Here is a 20351-nt window from a genome sequence, read left to right as displayed (position 1 = left end):
AAGAGCCACTACCCAGACTAGTTTCGACCTTTATTGAGGTCTCTTTAGTGGGAACCGGACCCAGGTGGAGATACCAAGGCAGAAGCATTGGCAAGGTCATCTCCTCCTGTAGGAGCTACCAAACGGTGTGCCACCTTTTTATTAAATTACTCTGGATTTAGAGAAAGATGTTGAAAGTTTATTTTTCACTTGGTCAGCTATAATAAATTAAGTTTAATCCTTTATCCAAGTGTGTGCAAACAAAGTTTGCGCCTGAAAGTATCTTCAGGACTGGGGTAAAGTGGTACAACACCGGGCAACTCCTTGCAAAGGTAGAGCAAGCTACCAACACTCCAACCTGGGCCTGGCTCCCACTGAAGAGACCTCAATAAAGGTCGAAACTAGTCTGAGTAGTAGCCCTTCCCTTAATGCATAACATTATACATATCCGCAAGGAGATGTGTTTTGCATTATGGGAGATACTGAGATAGGAGTGTTGGTAGCTTGCTTCACCTTTGCAAGGAGTTGCCTGGTGTTGTACCACTTTACCCCAGTCTTGAAGATACTTTCAGGCGCAAACTTTGTTTGCATACACTTGGATAAAGGATTAAACTTAATTTATTATAGGTGTAAGAGGCATATAGCACTGTATGTATGCCAATATCAGAAGCATCAGGAATAAGGAGAAGAAATATTGGCATCGGTCAGTTTAGCTTGGCAAAAAATTATATGCGTTATTGAAACCTGGGTAAGATAATGTAAGGGATGCTGTATTTTCAAGGAAGGGCAGAGCAAGTGATACTGATGATAGAGCAGAAAAATTTAGAACAAATACAGGATCACAGGTAGCAGTGCACATCTGATGCCATCAGTTAAAGGAGGGGGGGGGGGGGGCAATAAGATGTAAACTAAATGCATATTATTATTATTATATGACACCACCAGAGTCATCTCAAGAGGACACTCCACTCCACATAACCCATAATGAGGATGGATCCAAAACAGAAGTAGGAAATTATCAGCCTGTTAAAATCTCAGCAGTGGTAGTAAGAGTTTGAAAAAGTTGGTGAAGACAGAATTCAGAAATGAGTAGATAGAAATAGGTATTCATCTAGGAAATGCACTACTCTCTGATAACTGAGAAATCATCGATATCACAACTAATGTCAATGTCAAGTGAATGACATAGCTGGAAGTGGCATTGCTGGGTGGTGTTAAATCTTGAATGAAAGAGAATTTATAATGTATTACCTTTCATTCAGATTTTAACAAGTATCTAAATTCTTGATGTAATACTTGTATATTAATAAAAAGAAATTGAATGTAAATGAAATGATAATAACATCCTTGATTTGAAATTTGCTGAATATTATATTGTCAAATGTCTTATGTGAAAAAAAAAAAAAGGGGGAGAGCAATTTAGGAATGGATGAAGTATGTGTTAGTATGCGAACATTAGGCTAAAATCCCAGACAAGATAAGAAGATTAAATCATGACCTGAGACCATCACGTATGCAAAGGTCTACGTTGTGCGGGGGGGGGTCCTGTGGACAAGAACGAGAAGTGGCGGAACGGAGTGCAGAGGAATTGAGGTGCCATGTGAAGGTCATCGAGGGGTATATAGTTTTTTGCGACACGAAAACAGGGCTTTTGCCTTTTATCTGTTCCAGTCGTTCCCGGAGAAGGGAAGTTCCAGTGAATTCGGGGTGAGATGAATGAGAGCGGCTAAGTGGCCAAGTAGAATGCCAACATGCATATAGGTCTCGGCATAGCAGAAGGTCAGCGTAGGACGAGAAGGAAGTGCTGAACCTCGTGGACCAACATCGGCAACATTGCTTCATGAACATCGTAGGCGACGAATCGTGATCGTATTCGCACATCCACCTTCCAGAAGCAAGAACCTAAGGAACGTATCAGCCAGGTAACCTCGTTGAAAAGGGACCAGATGAAGAAAACGCGAGCCGTATAATTCCAATTGACGATTGCAAGTAAAGGCCGGTGAGGTCCCGACACCTCAGTAAAGTAAGAACTTTTCAATTTTTGTATACACAGAAAGTTAGATTGTGACGAGACAAGGGACTAATTAGAATTGTGATTTATGAAGAGTTATAGCACTTTAGGAGTTAAACCATGAATAGGGAATGATTAATCTGAGTCAGAAAACTTGGAAAAGTGCAGTGTAAAAATATATTTGTTTGTCATTGTCGGGTAGTTCTTGAACAAATAATTAAAAAAAAAAAAAAAAAAAAAAAAAAAAAAAAAAAAAAAAAAAAAAAACAGCTAACGCCTTTTTTATTCCCGTATACGGGAGTAGGCGAGGCCATTTAGCCCTATCTAACTTTTAGAGACTGAGTGGGCAGTTCAATCTCCACTGGTACCAATCGAAGATAGATGGCCCAAGACTATCACTAATTAAGCGGTACACAGTGAAGAGAGACGGCTCAAATGTGCCGCCATCTCGTGGTCCCTAACCTTAACACAATATATTTAATGTCTGAAAATAATGTGGGTTCTGCGGTTGATTTTCTTGAGTTTACGGGACGAAAAACCCGAGTTTCCGGAAGGAAAAACCCGCTTGCCCGTGCCAGAGATCGACTAACTCGGGAACCAGTCGAAAAAAGGCTTAAAATTTCCTCTAGTCAGCGACTAGATTTGAACCACCAAACCCTTTCTTCGTGCGGTCAAGCGCTGTAGAGTGCAAACGCCACTTCTACTGAGCTACACAGGCTTGAACAAATAATTGTGTAAAAATAATCTAGGAGTATTAAATAATTAGAAGGACATCCAATTTTAATAGTAATTGATAATATTTCATGCTGTAAAGCATGAAATATTATGTTGCGTCGAGTTATCTTATTTACCTTTCATACCAACTTTAGATAAGTAGTGTCTATAAAAATAATTATAACTTGCTTCATTAGTAATGAATAAATCATTTTCTTGTCAACCAAATAACTTTTCCTGATAACTAATCTCAATGTCCCACTCATAAAGAGAACCTAAGCGTAAATATATTGGGGATAGTCACGACTGCAGTGCGAAATAAGAATATATTAGTCCTTTCTTTTAGGCTTGCACGGTGATCCGAATGCATTTTTGGAAATTATGGAGACAACTACCGTGTTTGAATAAAAACTTTAGTTTACTATTACTTTTTTTTTAATTAAAATTTTTTTTTTATTTTTTCGTTGCTAAAGATTCGTATTTCCCTTCTGATCAATCGGCTGGCCTTTTTAAAGAGATGCAGAGACAATAACCTCATTCCGATCTGCATCAGGCTAAAAAAGAAATTTACGTCCGCTAAGGCACTTCGTATCTATGACCGCACAGAAAAAGCAATGCTTAGGGAACAGATCCAAACAGCCTGCCGAAACCTAGCTACAACACAAAATCTAGTTTCTGAATTACAATTAGAACTATCCAACTATGTCAACCAAGACATTCTACAAACACTTGAAAGAATTACTGACAATTCGGCCAAGCATACCCTGGAAAAGAACAAAGAAAAACTCGAGAAAAAATTCCACTGGTTAAAACAACGGCAAAATATGGCGGCCAATCAGAGGACTTCCTCCCCGAGAAACAACAATGAACAACAAACAATGGAGACAAGGAGCGACCAACCACCGACAAGCAAGAACCATGTGATCAACTTATCAAGCCACACCCTGAACAACGGCGAACTCACGCTGCTGAATAAAGGACTGAACTACGCAATAGCGCCTAAAAAGGTAAACAAATTAGATTTTATCTACCACATTGAAAGAGGCATCAGATCCCTACCTAACAACATAGCAGACAAAATACGACTAGAAACCAGTAATGTCCTAAATACCAAGAAAACCATACAGAATAACCTGACTAAAACAGAATTAGCAGCAATCAAATCGTTAAAAGCCAAACAAAACATAATAATAACGAAAGCTGATAAAGGCAGTGCCACTGTTGTCCTTGACAGGTCAACATACATACTGCAAATGAACCAACTAGTAGCCGATAACAACACATATAAAATGGTGAATTATAACCCAACAAAGAGGATAAAGGACAAAACAGAAAAACTATTAAAGTCCGTCACTTCTTGGCCACCAGACACAGTTAAAAAACTCAAACCCCACTACGCCCGCCCCCCCCCAGAATATATGGGGTTCCGAAAATACACAAAATGTGCCCCTTCGACCAATAGTGGAAGGAATAGACAGTCCCAATTACCACCTAGCCAAGAAATTAGCGGCAACACTCAAGGAGTTGGTAGGTCATTCCCCCTCCTACGTAAAAAACACACAACACTTTATAAACATAATCAAAAACATAACACTCGACAAAGACGACTTATTAGTCAGTTTTGACGTTTCTGCCCTTTTCACTAATGTCCCCAACAATGACACAATTCTCCTACTACAAAACAAATTTCCGCCCGACATTACGGCCCTCTTTGCCCACGTACTAAAGTCCGGTTACTTCGTGTGGCAAAACAAATTCTACCTACAAAAGGAAGGTACGGCCATGGACTCACCATTATCCCCCCCAATCGCGAACTTCTACATGGAAACCTTTGAGCAAAGGGCTCTTGATTCCGCCACGCTTCGACCGACAATCTGGCTCAGATACGTTGACGACGTGTTCGCGATCTGGCCGCACGGTCGACAAACGCTAAACACATTCCTCAGCCACCTGAACAAACAACACGAACGCATACAATTTACCATCGAAATCGAAAACCAAAATTCGCTCCCGTTCCTAGACACACTAGTTACACGTCTTCCTTCAGGCAATCTATCCTTCACGGTCTACCGAAAACCTACACACACGGGCCAATACATACATGCGAATTCATATCACCACCCAGCACAAAAATATGGAGTCATAAACACCCTTAAAAACAGAGCCACAACTATTTGCTCTAACCAGCAGGCCCTGAAACAAGAACTAAAAATCATTAGTGACACATTCATAAACAATGGCTATAACAAAAATACTGTCAATAAAATACTCTATAAAACCACAACAAAAACGAATCTAGACTACAGTAAAACCATAGCCATCCCATACATTAAAGGGTTATCAGGAAAAAATCAACAGAATCCTACAACATTATAACCTTAATGCCACCTTTAAACCACCCACTAAACTTAAAACTATATTCAGCTCCTCTAAGGACCCTCTCCTCCCATTAGCACATCCTGGAGTCTATTGCATCCGCTGCACCTGTAACTTACCGTACATTGGTGAAACAGGACGGACAATCCCTATACGCAAAAAAGAACACATTAGACACATTAAATATAACCATTATGGTGAAGCAGGCCTCTCAGACCACGCACTCAACACCTTACACCAAATCAACTGGAAAAGCACCTGCTCTTTACACCGTACAAAAACATGGTACGAAAGAAAATTTAAAGAATCCTGCGAAATCCTGATAAACCACCCAAATATCAACAACAAAGATGGTATGAAAATTCCAAGGATCTGGATGGCACACATTCAGCCAACCTAATTTGAAAGATTCAACACAAGTCAGGACTCTAGCCAATCTGCTATTATTAGAAACCATTCCACTCCAACTGGCTGGAATGATGTTAATATAATGTTAATATATGTATATAGTAGACAACACAAATAATAGGACTTTAGCACTGATGTATAATTTTTTTTTTTTTTTTTTTCCCCACCAGAGGTCAGGCCAACAATTGTGGTAGCGGTTAGTCAGTGTCTTTAACGAACCAGTATGATTGTGGTATAGCTTGTTTCCTGTGTATATTTGTACGCTCCAGAAGATGACCTTAACATAAAGGTCAAAACGTCGAATTGTAAAATTTTAGTAATAGTAAACTAAAGTTTTTATTCAAACACGGTAGTTGTCTCCATAATTTCCAAAAAAGAATATATTAGATTATTGTGTTTAGAAATAGAGAAGGAAAGGATGCAGGATCGTGTGCCATACTAGGTATTTGCTCTTAGATAAAGAAATTTCTCTTATCTACAGAATTTTGGTGACGCAGCATAAACAAATAAATTTTCCGAAATTTGAACCAGGGATAACACTAGTATTTTAACAAAGAAATTGGCTCTGGCCAGAGGCATTTCCTTTGTCTATTGAGTTTTGCACACGTGGGTAGTACACTAATAGCAACCAAGAGTTAGAGGTAATAATAAGAGTAGAGTCTGTAAGAATTGTATGAGACAAAATTTAGAGTTGAAGAAATAACAAGTAAAAAATAAAAATAATACAACATAAACCAAGATTTAAGGAAAGGATATAAGATCATAGAGGAGTAAATACAATCAAAAAATAAATTCTTACACATTATATATCATAAAGATATGTAAATTTTACAGTGGTTTCCATTATCTTTACCGAGATATTTGATGCTTAACTTCATAAATGTGCATTTTTAAATTTTTTTGTTTGAAGATTTTTTTTTATTTAGTGGATCGTTTTGTTTTCAAGGTTTTTATTGTGATTATTTTTTGTTAGGTGTTTTTTTTTAATTAAGTGATCAGGATTTTGATAACTTTTAAGATGATTGTGTTACTGTCAGTTTCTTTTCTTACACTTTTTCTATGTTGTGTTTGTTGTAATAATTCTGTTCATGGGGGAGTGATGTATTTGTTTTCATTTTTTGTGAGCTTTTCTTTGCTTTCATAATGCAAGCTTTATGTATGAAATTTAATATGTGGAAATGTTTTGTGGGTAGTTTTTGTGTCTGAAGTGAGTGATATCTTTGTTTCACTGTTTTTTTTAAAGATGAAATTAGGTTTCCAGTACCAGAGGATAGCAGTATTTGCTGACTGGTACTAATATTACTAGTCTAAAATACCAAAAAAGAAGATCTAAGTGATTGCAGTAACTGGAGACGAATATCATTAGTAAGAACACTAACAAGAATAATACTAGAAAGAATTTTAAAATAAAAAAATAAAAAATAAACAAAAAGTTAAGAGAAACTTAAAAAGGGAAAAAAACTAGATCATGTAAAGATGAAATAGAACACTTAGAATAATAGAACAGTCAACAAAATGGGGGTTCAAATCTTTATATCAACTATGTCGATTTAGATAAAGCTTTTGACAGAACTGATAGGGAAGCTATAAGGAAATTAATCTCACATTATGGTATACCATGTAAAATTATCAACTTAGTTGAGAAAATTTATGGAAAATATAAAATACAAATCATACACAATGCAGAACTTTCAGGAAAATTTGAAATTAAAACAGGAGTTAGATGGTGCTACATTCTCTTTCCCAACAATATTTCATATTGTCATAGACTGGGTTGGTTTACAGAAATGCCATGAAAAGTGCAAAAGGAATGCAATGGAATCTAATAGAACAGATATATGGCAACAACATATGTTTACTGGAACACACACGACACATATGAAGGAAAAAATTATAAAACTAAATGAGGAAGTTGAAAATAATGAAAATAAATAACAAATAAAAAGAAGATAGAATACAAGATGGTAAAATTTTAGAAACAGTGGAGAACTTTAATTACCTAGTATTATTTTAGTGAATATTAGTACTTATTTTAGACTATTACAGTCTAAAATAAATTATCGAGTATACCTGTGTGTATGTCTGTGAAATTTAATATGTGGCAGTGAATAAATATATCATACAAAATCCCTTATGCTAAACTCAGTGAAACTAGGAAGTCTTGGCCACCATTTTCCTTGTACATGTTGGTGCCATGAATAAAAACTCTTTATTTAGAAGAGTTTTTATTCGTGGCACTGGCACATACAATGTATTTTGTATGATATATTTATTCACTGCCAAGAGTGAAAGGGTTATAGTAAGAAAGCGAGAGAGGACAGGAAGTTTGTCATAAATGCTTTGTGTGCAAGTGCAAGAAATGTGAGTCATGTGGAAAGCAGGAAAATGAAGTGACAAATATTAATGATAAGGAAAGACAGCAAAAATGTTCTTGCGAACGTAAAAGTAGTAAATGATGGTACATAGAGGGAGTGCATGAAAGAAGTGACTGAAAATAACGCAAGTGATAAAGTGATATTAAGAAGTGAAATAGCATATTTACATAGCATCCTTCACAAGACAAAAAAAACGGGAGCTAGAGTGACTGAGAAATGAATGTTGTGTAGTACAGAAGGTGGGAATATGAAAGAACATGTGACATGGGAAAGTAGAAAAGTGCAGGAAACTGAAAATAAGGAGATGGTATTGTATGGAGATTCAATATGATTACGAGGTATACTTAATGAGAAAGTGATGAAAGCATGTTTCTCATGTGAGAAGTTCAAAGATGTTGGCGATGATATTAGCTTGTAGAAGGGAGAAGTGAAAGAGATGATTATTATAGCAAGAAAAAATTATTTAAAAGAGGAGAAATATGCAATGAGAGAAGATGTGAAAGAGTTGTTGAAAGAAGCAAAAATGGAGAGTAAGGAAGTAAAGATTATGAGTCTGCTGCTTCAGTATGAAGAAGTATTATCATAATTGCTGAGTCAATGACAAGATTGTGCAGTTCATAGATATATGCATGTTGGACGACATTTAAATGATTTTGGAGTTAGATGTTCGGAAGTGCAAAACAAGAGAAACTAGATATTAAAGGAGGCAATGTATGGCCACTCCTGAATAAATGAACACATGTACAGATATGATTACACTATGCTGAATGTGATTTCTCAGGTTTCCAATTCAAATGGATTGGTAACAACATTATGCAAGAGCAACTGAAGGATCAATGATGTGGAGAGCTTGCAGGATGATTTAAATAGGCTGTCAATGTAGACAAAAGATAATGGGTGTCAGTTTAATGTTGAGAAATGTAAAGTTATGCATTTTAGAATAAATTGATTACAAGCAGTGTAGTACATTGACGGAGCTATACTCCAGGAAATAGATGAAGCTAGCGATTTAGGGATGGTAGACAGAGAGTTGAATTTAAGAGGACTTAGTGTAAAGGTAGCTCATAAGGTTACTTAAAGGAGTTTTTGGCATGGGTCAATTTGACTTGGTCAAAAATTATAGGAATCAGCGAGATGTGGTTGACACTAAATGATATAGTTATAACAATTTTGAGAGAATTTGAGAGGTCTGAGAGAATGTGCTAGGGAACTGACAGTGCCTTTGACCTGGCTTTTCAATTAAAGTCTGGCTACTGGAAAGGTGCCCATGGAATGGAAGGAAGGTAAGATATTACCATTGCATAAGGGCGGGAGCAGACTGGAAGTGTCTAATTATAGACCAGTTCGTTAGTTAGTAAGATCTTGGAGAAAGTATGAAGGACTGTATACAGCATTGGGCAGATGAGGGTAATGTTATCTGTGAGAGTCGATATGGATTTGTGAAGGGACGATCTTGTTTTAGCAATATGCTAGCCTTTTATGATAAAATTACAAGAGCATTAGATGAGGGAAAGGCATATACTGTCATTTTCTTAGCCTTAGCAAAGGCATTTGACAGGGTGCCACATGATAAGCTGATATTTAAGTTGCAGCACATGGGTCTGGATGTCAGATTGGTCAACTGGATTCAGAATTGGCTGTCCGATAGGTATCAGAGAGTTGTGTATGGTGGGGGTGTTTCAAGGAAGCAGAGGGTTACAAGTGGGGTCCCACAGGGCTCAGTGCTGGAACCTATATTGTTTAACCTTTATATCAATGACATTGTCAGTGGATTGCAGGGAGATGTTCAGTTGTTTGCAGATGATGCAAAGCTGGGAAGGATTATTAGTAACAGTGCAGATGCAGTAGCCCTGCATGAGGATTTGGATAAGCTAGATAGATGGGCAAATGAATGGGGGTGTCGGTTTAATGCAGCAAAATGTAAGGTCTTGAGGTTTGGGAAACATCGATGGGACACTGCATACTCTATACTGGAGGAAGTAGGGGAGACAAGAGATCTGGGATTGATAATTGATAGAAACCTGAAATTTAGGGGATATTGCAAAGGTGGTGAAGGTAACACAAAGGATTGCTGCAATAACGAGAAGGACACTGACCTGCAGAGATAAAACAGTTATCATTCCATTGTATAAGACCCTGATCAGACCAACCTTGGACTATTGTTCTCAGATTTGGTCCCCAGGATTTGAAGGGGATAAATTAACTGTGGAAAGGGTACAAATGCGAATAACAAAGATGGTTTCATGACTGTACAATGATAGTTATGAGGATCGGCTGAGGGAATGTGGACTGCAGAGTTTGGTGGATAGAAGAAGGAGAGGTGATATGATTGAGACTTTTAAACTGTTGAGAGGTGGTTACAGGGTCGACACTGGGGAGTTCTTTCGCTTGGTTGAACAGCGGGAAGGAGTGATGACAAGAGGCCATTCCTGGAAGTTGCAAAGGGAAACTGTGAGCGAGAGGGTGAGGAGTGGTTTCTTTGCATAGAGGGTGGTTGAAACGTGGAATGCATTGCCTGATGGAGTGGTGAGAGCGAGAACGACCAATGAGTTCAAGGAGTGGTATGATAGACTTTGTGTTTCTTGGGGGGGGGGGCCTCCCTTCGAGGAGACTTGATAGACTTTGTGTTTCTTAAGAAGGACCCCCCCACGATGAGTCTTCTGACTCCATGGAGGCCTGAATAACAATAATAATAATAATAACAATAGAATATAAAGCATATTGTATTTTCAAGGAGGATAGAACGAATGACATAGGAGGTAGGGTACTGTTGATGCTAGCTGAAAAACTACAACCAAGAAAATTAGAACTTAAAAAGGATTTTAGGTGTGGGGGAGATGGTTCATTTCATACTCTCATGGCAAACCCGAGGTACCAGATGCTGGACCATGCCTTACTTCATGTAACATACATCTGTTATATTATCTGTCGACTGGTCCTCCCTTTCTTTCTTCTCTTCTTGCTCCTGCCCCCCAATACTATGAGTATTCGAGGGCTAGGGGTGAATCATTAATATCTTCTATGTAATTTTGTCTTATGCAGCCACCGAAAGCGTATAGTCCAAATAGGTGCCGGTCCCAAGCCCAGATAAATGGCGAGGGATGACATCAAGAAGGGCATCCAGTCGTAAAACTGCACTGCCAACTCTAGTTATGATCAAATGAGTCGAAAAGAAGGTCATACAAGGGCTAGTGCACACCCCTTAAGTGACGCTCAGCCACACTGCCCTACAGCTGCGAGAAGTGGACGAGGGCTAGCGCATCAAGGGCGGGTGCAGTTAAAGAAGTGAACCCAGCAGGTGGAGAGAATGTTGCGAGTCGGAATATTGAATGTTGAAAGCATGTCTGGAAGGGGAAGAGAGGTGGCAAACATGATGAGGAAGAGGAAGTTGGACATTTTATGCGTGCATGAGACACGGTGGAAGGGGCAAAAGGCAAAAGAAATGAGACAGGTATAAATTGTTCTACTCTGGAGCGAATAAAGACGGAAGAAATGGTGTTGGAAGTGTGGTGTGTGTGGAAGAATGAAGGGCAAAGTACTGGAAGTGGGTAGGAGGAACAACTGGATCATGCGAATGAAACTGGGTCTTGGAGAAGAGCAACTGGTCGTCTTATGTGTATATGCCCCGCAAGTTGGCTGTACAGCAGAAGAGAAATATGAATTCTAGAATGTGCTAGATGAAGAAATGAGGGAAATGGAAGAACACTAGATAGTTTTCTTCCATTTCCCTCACTGTCATAGGAGATTTCAACGGACACATAGGCAGACAGAATAGGGACTGTGAAAGGGTGCATGGTGGCCATGGAGTGGGAATGATGAACCAGGACGGAGAGAGGATTTTGGACTTCATGGTAGCATTTGATCTGGTAATTGTGAACTCCTTTATCTGCAAGAGGGAAGAACATTTGATAACATTTAGAAGTGGCAATAACAGTTCAAAGATTAACTACATTTTGACTAGAAGAAAACATCTTAAGGTAGTAGCAAATTGTAAGATAATCTCAACAGATCAAGTGGCGCAGCAACACTGGCTGCTGTGGACAGACTTTAAAATAAGGTCAAAGATAAGAACTTTTGGAAGCCATGGGAGGAAGACAATTCAATGGTTTCACATAAAAGAAGAGAGTGTTAGAAACCGTTTTAGGGAGAGGTGTTAGAGAGGATTTCGGACGGACTAGAAAGTGTACAAGATTGGTGGAGACATAATTCAAAAGCAATTCTAAGCTGTGCAATTGAGGTGCTTGGTGAAACATCTGGAAAGATTAGATATCAGAAGGAGGGTTGGTGGTGGTAGAATAATAATGTACAAGAAGCAGTGACGACTAAGAGGAAGGCAAAGCAGAAGTGGGATGAGTCGAGAGTGGAAGAGGACAGAGAGGAGAAACAGAGAGAGAAAAAGCGAGAAGCCAAGAGAGTTGTTGCACAGGCAAAGACCATGGCATATCAAGATCTTTATGATCAATTAGAAACAAAGGAAGGACAGAGAAAAATTTATAAATTGGCAAAATGTAGAAATAAGGCATCAAAGGACATCTTACGTGTAAGGCAGATCAAAGACACTGGAGGAAGGGTATTAAGGAGGGATGTGGATATAAGAAACAGATGGAGAATATACTTTGAAAGGCTTTTGAATGAAGAAAATGCAAGAACTCCCAGAGAAGATGGGCAGCCTTATGAAGGAATGGGTCAGGATATCAGTCGAGTGGAAGTGAAGGAGGCCATAAAGAAAATGAAGAATGGAAAATCAGTGGGCCCTGACAGAATCCCAGTGGAGGCATTGAAGGAACTTAGGGAAAGAGGGAATTGATCTGTGTGGGACCTGTTAATAAAAGTTTGTCAACATGAAAATATACCCGAGGAATGGAGAGAGTGTACTCGTCCCCATCTACAAGGGTAAAGGGGATGCACACGACTGTAAGAATTACAGAGGAATAAAGTTGATGTCCCACACAATGAAAATCCTAGAAATTGTTTTTGATGGAAGACTGAGGAAGGAGGTAGAGATTGCAAAGGAGCAATTTGGCTTCATGCCTGGTTGATCGACAACAGATGCTATCTTTGGGTTAAGGCAGATGATGGGAAACTTTCAAGAGAAGCAACGGGAGCTACATCTGGTATTTATTGATCTGGAGAAAGCATATGATAGAGTGCCAAGGCAAAAAGTCTGGAGGTGTCTGAGAGAGAAGAGGGTACCAGAGAAATATGTCTGGTTGGTGCAGGAGATGTACAGAAATGTGAAGACGAGTTTAGACTTGCCTGGGAGAGACAGAAAGTTTTCAGGTGACAGTTGGGTTGCATCAAGGGTCAGTATTAAGTCCGTTCCTGTTTAATATTGTGATGGAGGTGGAGACGGAGGAGGTGAGAGAAGATGCACCTTGAACTATGTTGTATGCAGATGACATCATGCTGTGTGCAGAATCAAGAGAAGAAGTGGCAGCTAAACTGGAAAGTTGGAGGAAAGTACTGGAAGAGAGAGAGAGAGAGGTATGAGACTGAGCAGAAGTAAGACAGAGTATATGTGTTGCAAAGTGGATGGAGGCCAGGAGACAGATCTGGAGCTGGAAGGAAATGTCATCAGGAAGGTCAGTGACTTTAGATACTTAGGTTCAACAATGAAAGAGGATGGTGAGGCCAAGAAGGAAGTGGGATGCAGGATACAAGCAGGATGGAAGAACTAGAGAGAGAGAGAGAGAGAGAGAGATGGCTGGAATGCTATCAATCTAAAAGGCAAAATCTACAGGACAGTAGTGAGACCAGCTATGACGTATGCTATGGAAACTGTGGCCCTGAGGAAAAATGACATCAGTAGGATGGAGGTAGCAGAGATGAGAATGCTTAGGTGGATATACGGTGTGACCAGAAAGGATCATCTGAGAAATGACTATGTAAGGGGAACGATGAAAGGTACAAACTTAGGAGCAAAGATACAGGGATCAAGGTTGAGATGGTTTGGTCATGTGATGAGGAGGGAGGACAAATATGTGGGAAGAAAGGTCATGCAGTTGGATGTGCAGTGGAGGAGGAAGTGGCAAGCCAAAGAAGAGATGGAGTGAGATGGTGGAGGAGGACTTGAGGATGAAGAACTTTGATGTGGTTACAGTCCAAGAGAGGAAGATGTGGAGGAGACTCATGACAAACAGCAACCTTACTTAAGTGAGACAAGCTGCAGAAGAAGAAGATTATTAATATAAAATTAATGGAAATTATTTTTTTGAATACAGGTATCCCTCGATTAATGCGGTTAATTAATCCTTCGATGTTACCAAGTATATCAAAATCGTGTTAATCAAATCTAATAATCAATGGTAAAAATTGCAATTCGTCCATGATCGATTACCGTATTAATAATTCGTTTTATATGGTACTCTTTTAGGAAAGATAAAAAATGAATGCAAAGTAAATGTTTAATAAATACTTGTACCTACATTATTTACTGCAATTTTTTTTATCAAAAGACGTTATCAAGATTTGTTTCAACAGTTTTAGTGTTTATCTTATCGGCATAAATTCTACGATAACAAGCAAAATGACTCTCCAGACCTCGGCAAACAAGCAATGAAACATAAAGAAAAAACACTGCAAATATAATACATGATTGTACAAATTAAGTTAATATTGAATCCAACATTTCTATATTCTGCTATTTCATAGCAGAATATAGAAACTACAAGAGTTTCGTGCCGAATATATAGAAACTAAAAGTTTCGACGGATGCTAGCATAAGCAACCTTATGGGCAACTCGTAGTAAAGGTGGAGTAAGCTCCAGATCACTTTCCTTGGCAGTTTCCATAATGTAAAGCACATCTCCTAGAGGACATGTATGATAAATAAGCCTTTGGCTCTCTATTTCAGTAATACATGATGGTTTATTTATTTTCAGTTACAATCTGGAAATTACTGAACAAAGAATAAAAAAAATAATAAAAAATAAACCATGCTATACTGACATCGGAGGTCGCGGTATCTCTCAGATAGAATTTACTGTACTGTCATCACAAACCTTTACATAACGTGTTAAACCAAACTGACAGCAAAAAACAGTGCGGAATATCATTCGTAACATATGAATGCACAGCTACGCATGACCTCCAAGCTATACACTGAATTGTGTAAGAATATTTATATTAAACATTTTTCATGTATCTGTCAGATCAGCTGCGAACCCGGAGGGTTAAAGGCACGTTAATCAAAACTCTTGCCACGTATATCAAGGGATTGCCGCAATTGAATTCGCCGCGTTAATCAAATCCTGCATTAAGCAAGGGATACATGTATATGATAAATAGAGAAGTAGGGGTCATCTTTGGAAGTTGTTTAAGAGTGTAGATTAAGGGTGTGAGGACAAGATTTTTTTGTATGGAGAAGGGTGAATGAGTGGAATAGTCTGCGTTGCACATTCCCTGAAAGTGAATGAGTTTAAGGAGAGGTATGATAGGTTTTGTGTGTTTGGTTTTTTTCTTTTTAGTTCGGTTCTCCCACAATGAATCTCTGGACTCCATAGAGATAACATATAATAATAATAATCATAATAATAAAAAGAAAATGGCTGGAAAAGATTTTTTTTCCCCCAGCCATTGCATGTATAGACACTACTGTTTAGTTGTTCAGAAAACTAAACAAAAACTATTTCATTCTAATGACTTCTCCTATCCATCTAGATAGGAGAAGTCAATAGAATGAAAAACACAAAGTCAAATGAACAATAGTGGAATCCACAAGGAAACAAAAGGAAAAGTAAACCAAAGATGAGCTGATAAAGAGGAACAGAACAATAACCTGCTAAGATTGGAAAAAAACTGGACACAGGTGAAGAGAAACAAAAAATAGGTTGAATGGAGATCTGTGGTCGAGGCCTTATGTTCCCAATGGAGTGAAGAGGAATAAGTCAGTACCTAGGAATATGACACTACAGAGGAGAGCACAGCTTTATGAAGGGAAGGTCCTGCCTTAGCAATTTGCTTTGCTTCTATAACAGAGTGACCGTAGAGTCGAATAAATTAAATGCTGATATTAATATTGTTGATTAATTTTAATGGTATAGATGAGAACACAGACTGATAAAAAATAACTACTTATTAACTTATTGCTGATATTTCGCTGGTACTCTATCCAGCATCTTCAGATCGCAAAAACAGTTTGTCACAGTACACAAGACAACCACAATCCGGTATAACAACGGGACTAGTTTCAACAATTGTCCCATTATTATACTGGATTGTGATTGTCTTGAGTACTGTGACAAACTGTTTTTGTGCTCTGAAGAATCTGGATAGATTACCAGCGAAATATCAGCAATAAGTTAATAAAAACTTTTATTAATGAACACATAAGCCTTCCCACACACTAATATTGTTGACCTTTGCAAAAGCGTTTAAAGGATTCTGCATGGTAATCTGCTAAGTAACTTGAATTAACTTGAACAAATGGTGGATAGAGATGAAACTGGTGACATTAATAAGACAAATGATTAGTGCTGTGTACAGGATTTGTAATTGGTCCACTGCTGTTTAATTTGTACACTAATGAAGTGTAATATTTTGTTGTATGCTGATGGTGCTAAATTAGGGAAGGTAATAACAAATGAAGGTTATAGAGATCTGTAGGATGACTTACATTATGTGTAAACTGAAATTATTAATTGACACTATGAGTACTGTTATAATGATTTTCTTCATCATCCTCCTTGCAGGGATTTAGGCCTGTTCCAATCTCTTTCCATCTTTTACTTGGTTGTCCCTAACTTCTATATCCTCCTGGGTGGTATCGTAGTATTTTTTGGGTAGTCTTGAGCTGTCCATTCTTTCATTATGTTCAATCCACTTCTTTCAGTATTCATATAATTTGTCCAATACTAGTCTATTTTTAGTTTTTTTACGTGTTTCTTGTTTCTTTTGTCCCAGAGAGTACAGTCTGCTCTTTCACAGGAATTTCAGGAAGTGAATTATGGTCCATAATTCACTTCCGTACAGTAGAGAAGGTCTTGCCAAAACTTTATAAACTCTTATTCCTGTATGCTTTCGAACTTGGTTAGGTTTGAAAATGTTATTTATCATTCCTGTTATCTTTAGAAAATTTGAAATTTTGATGTCTCAATGTCAGCTTCTTTTGTATATGATACAGAACATCCAACGTATTTGAAGCAGTTAATTTGTTCAAAAATTTTATTTTCAATCATGATTTTACTTCTGACTGGAATGGTCCTTTAAAAGCTATGATTTTTGTTTTGTCTGTTGATATTTGAATTCCATTGTTTTTTTGCACTTATGTTTAAGGCATATATTGATTTTTGGAGTTCACCTTCAATGATGGTTATATTTTCCTTTCATTTCTTTACAATTCATCTATATAGATATTAAATAGATAGATCAAGGAATATAGAGATAAATGGAAAGATATCAGTTACCAAAAGAGGTGGATAGATGACCAAACAGAAAGAGAGAGAAAGGAAGACCAGCGACAAGATGGAAAGACCAGTGAAGCTGGAATAGACAAATGCCTAATCCTTGAAGAGAAGAAGAAGAAATTAAATAACATAGATGATATTGAGCGTCACCCCCCCTGCTGTTTATTGATTTCCATTCTGTAACTTTTTCATTGATTCTTACAGCTATTTGGTTGTTCTGATATATGTTAGTTATTGCAGCAAGCAGCTGATTTGGAATGTTTAGATTCTTGAGTATGGTCCACAGTTTGTTCCTTAAGACTCCATCAAACGCTTTCTGGTAGTCTACAAATGTGTGTACATTTCTATGTCGTATTCATAATGTTTTTCCATTAAGATTTTTAATGCAAAAGTCAATGCACGATTCGTTTTCGAAAGCCATTTTGTTCTGCGCAAAGTTTATCTTCTACACATGATTTAAGTTTTGAAGTTAACATTCGTGCATATAACTTATGACTGGTATTTAGAAGACTTATTCCTCTATAGTTTTCACAGTTGCACTTATCGCCTATTTTATATAATAGGATGATAATTGCCTTATTCCAACTTTCTGGGATTTTTCTTTGCTGCCAGATATTGTTAAATAATTTTAAAAGTCGTTTGATAGAGGATGCCTGCATATTTTATAAGTTCTATATTTATGCCATCTTCTCCAGGGGATTTTCCTGATTTGCTTTGTTGTATTGCATGATGAATTTCTTATAACATTATTTCTTCCACTGCATAGTTAGCAGTTAGCATTATGTCAGTTTTAGATTTGTTACTATCTTGTCATAAGTTTTGGAAGAAGTCCAGCCAGGTTTTCTTTTTGATTATTTCAAGTTTCACTTTTTCTTTTACCTCCTTATTCATATTCCTTAGAATTTTGTATGTATTTGGTCTCATCACTATAAGATTTCTTTTGAATATTATTATGAAGTTATCCCATGTTTTCTCTATTCTTTTTTTCAACATGCTTTTTTGCTATTGTTCTTTTGTATTTATAAGTAATTTTTGCTTCTAGTGATTATGTTTATCCATTGTTTATATGATTTTTTTTCTTATCTTCAAATTAAGCGCTTCAATGTTTTCATCCCAGTTTCTTATTCCCTTTCTCCTCTTCCATTTACTTTTTGTTCCGAGGCATTCTGTTGCTGCATTTATTAATACATTTTTTAAATTATTCCATTCTATCTCTATATCATCATAAAAGATTCCTGGAGATTTCGCTTAGCACTGATTTGGTTAATCGAGGGTATTCTTAATTTTCCTTATAAGAGAAGATAATGATCAGATTCTATGATATTATTCCATGCTTACTTGGGTATGTTTTACTTGACAAGAACATAATTTCTGATGAAGTATACCATATGATAAGGCCAGGGATTTAGGAATGCACAGGATATCTCACAAAAGTGGTCAAACTAGCACAGAGTATTATCTGGATTATGAAGAACACATTAATAAGCTGGAACAGAGATGAAGTGGTGAAGAAGATTCAGAGGTGTCAGGCCTATGCAACTTTCCACATGAGGAACTTTCCATAGCATGATACTTGGTTACCTGCCTCTAAAAGAGTATTTAAGGTATGTGAGCTACAAAAATTGTTTAATAGGCAGAAGCAAGGAGACATGTTAAAAATCTTTATATATAATTGATGGGGTTCTATATAATTGATGCAGACAATATGTTTCAGTATATGACAGAAAACTGAATATGGGGGCGGGTCACAATGGGAATGCCAGTAAAAGTGTGCAGTTAGCCAGGGATGTGAAGATCAGACTCTGTTTAATTGGTGAACAAGTGGAAGGAACTACTGGAGGCGGTTGTGAATGCTTTGTCTATAGGATATGAAAGAGAGAGGTATGGTAAGTCTTGTGTGAATAATGGTTGATTTGGGCCTCTCACAATGAGTGGACTCCATGAGCAAAAGACAAAGGCTATCACTCTTTACGAGGGCCAGCATGTATGTTTAAAGGGTTCAATCAAATCAGTCCTACATTACCAATCTCTCAAATACCTCTTCCAGAATTGCAGATATACAAACTGGTTTGTAATTGGTAAAACAGTACGTTATTCGTTCTAGGTGGCTTGCCAAAAACAATATGGTGATCTGAAAAGTTCACAGCACGCACAGGACAACACAAAAACAGGATGAGCAAAATAATAATAATAATAAATAAAATTAACATCATGCAACTTGAAGAGTTATTAGGATTCAAGAATGCAGAGACAGGACTAATCTAAAGTGGTGTAGTTACTTAATCAGAATTTAAAGAACAATTAAACAGTTTTCAAATTAATAGAAATGATTATTTTACTTAACTGTGAAGTAAACGGAAACTGTTTTGCTAAGTAGACACATGTATGTGTGTGTGTGTGTGTATATATATATATTTAACTGTTCTTAAAAACGCGAGGAACATTACTCTGCAACCATAAAAAGTGTGAAGTGCAAATGGATTACTTACCTTTAAAAAGGTAATCATACTCGTCATCTCTGACACCCATTTTCGATTAACGGAAGCAGTACTTCAGCAGAACAGGAAAAAAGGCCAAGTAAGTTTTAAAAATCAAATTAATAATAAAAAAAATAAAATTTAAATAATAAACAACGCTAGTGTCGTTATTCTTGTCAGGTAACAATATATCTTAAAAACGTTCTATTATGTATTACACTTGAAAACTATTTTCTTTCCTTAATCTTTACAATTCTCCAGATTTTTTATAAAAATAATAAAACCAAAGGGGAAATTGTGATAAATTCGCAGACCGTTAGCACTGTTGTCAAAAAGCTGCAACAGGACAGAATAACTTGTACTTTGCTACACCATCATTATTTCTTTACGAAACATCATGCGTAAAATTAAATAAATAAATAAATAAATAATTTCATATATTTATATATATAAATGCATATATAAACGCATTGACATATTTAATAAAAGTTAAGTATCATGTGATATATTAGCATAGATTAAAAAAAAATAAGACAAAAAAAGCGCACTCTATCTTAATTTGCTATTCCCCAATCATAGAAAATAAAAGAGGTTGGCTGTTGAAAGT

The 20351-nt window shown here is 37.1% G+C and overlaps 1 protein-coding gene across 1 annotated transcript in view; it reads right to left on the bottom strand.

Annotated features, from left to right (window-relative positions):
• Rab11 (RAS oncogene family member Rab11) overlaps positions 1-20148 on the bottom strand; it is a 152921-nt gene extending 132773 nt beyond the window's left edge. Inside the window, exon 1 of the mRNA XM_090412835.1 lies at positions 19757-20148. Coding sequence (XP_090268961.1) covers positions 19757-19796 — 40 coding nt within the window. The 5' untranslated portion in view covers positions 19797-20148. The remainder of the gene's footprint in view (positions 1-19756) is intronic.
• Between the last annotated feature and the right edge of the window lie 203 nt (positions 20149-20351).

The sequence above is a fragment of the Typopeltis vanoorti genome, chromosome 23, assembly GCF_054136105.1.
Source record: "Typopeltis vanoorti isolate ZY-2024b chromosome 23, IOZ_Tvanoo_1.0, whole genome shotgun sequence".
NCBI lineage: Eukaryota > Metazoa > Arthropoda > Arachnida > Uropygi > Thelyphonidae > Typopeltis > Typopeltis vanoorti.
Note: the sequence above shows the minus strand (reverse complement) of the source record. Positions and strands in the feature narration are given on the sequence as shown.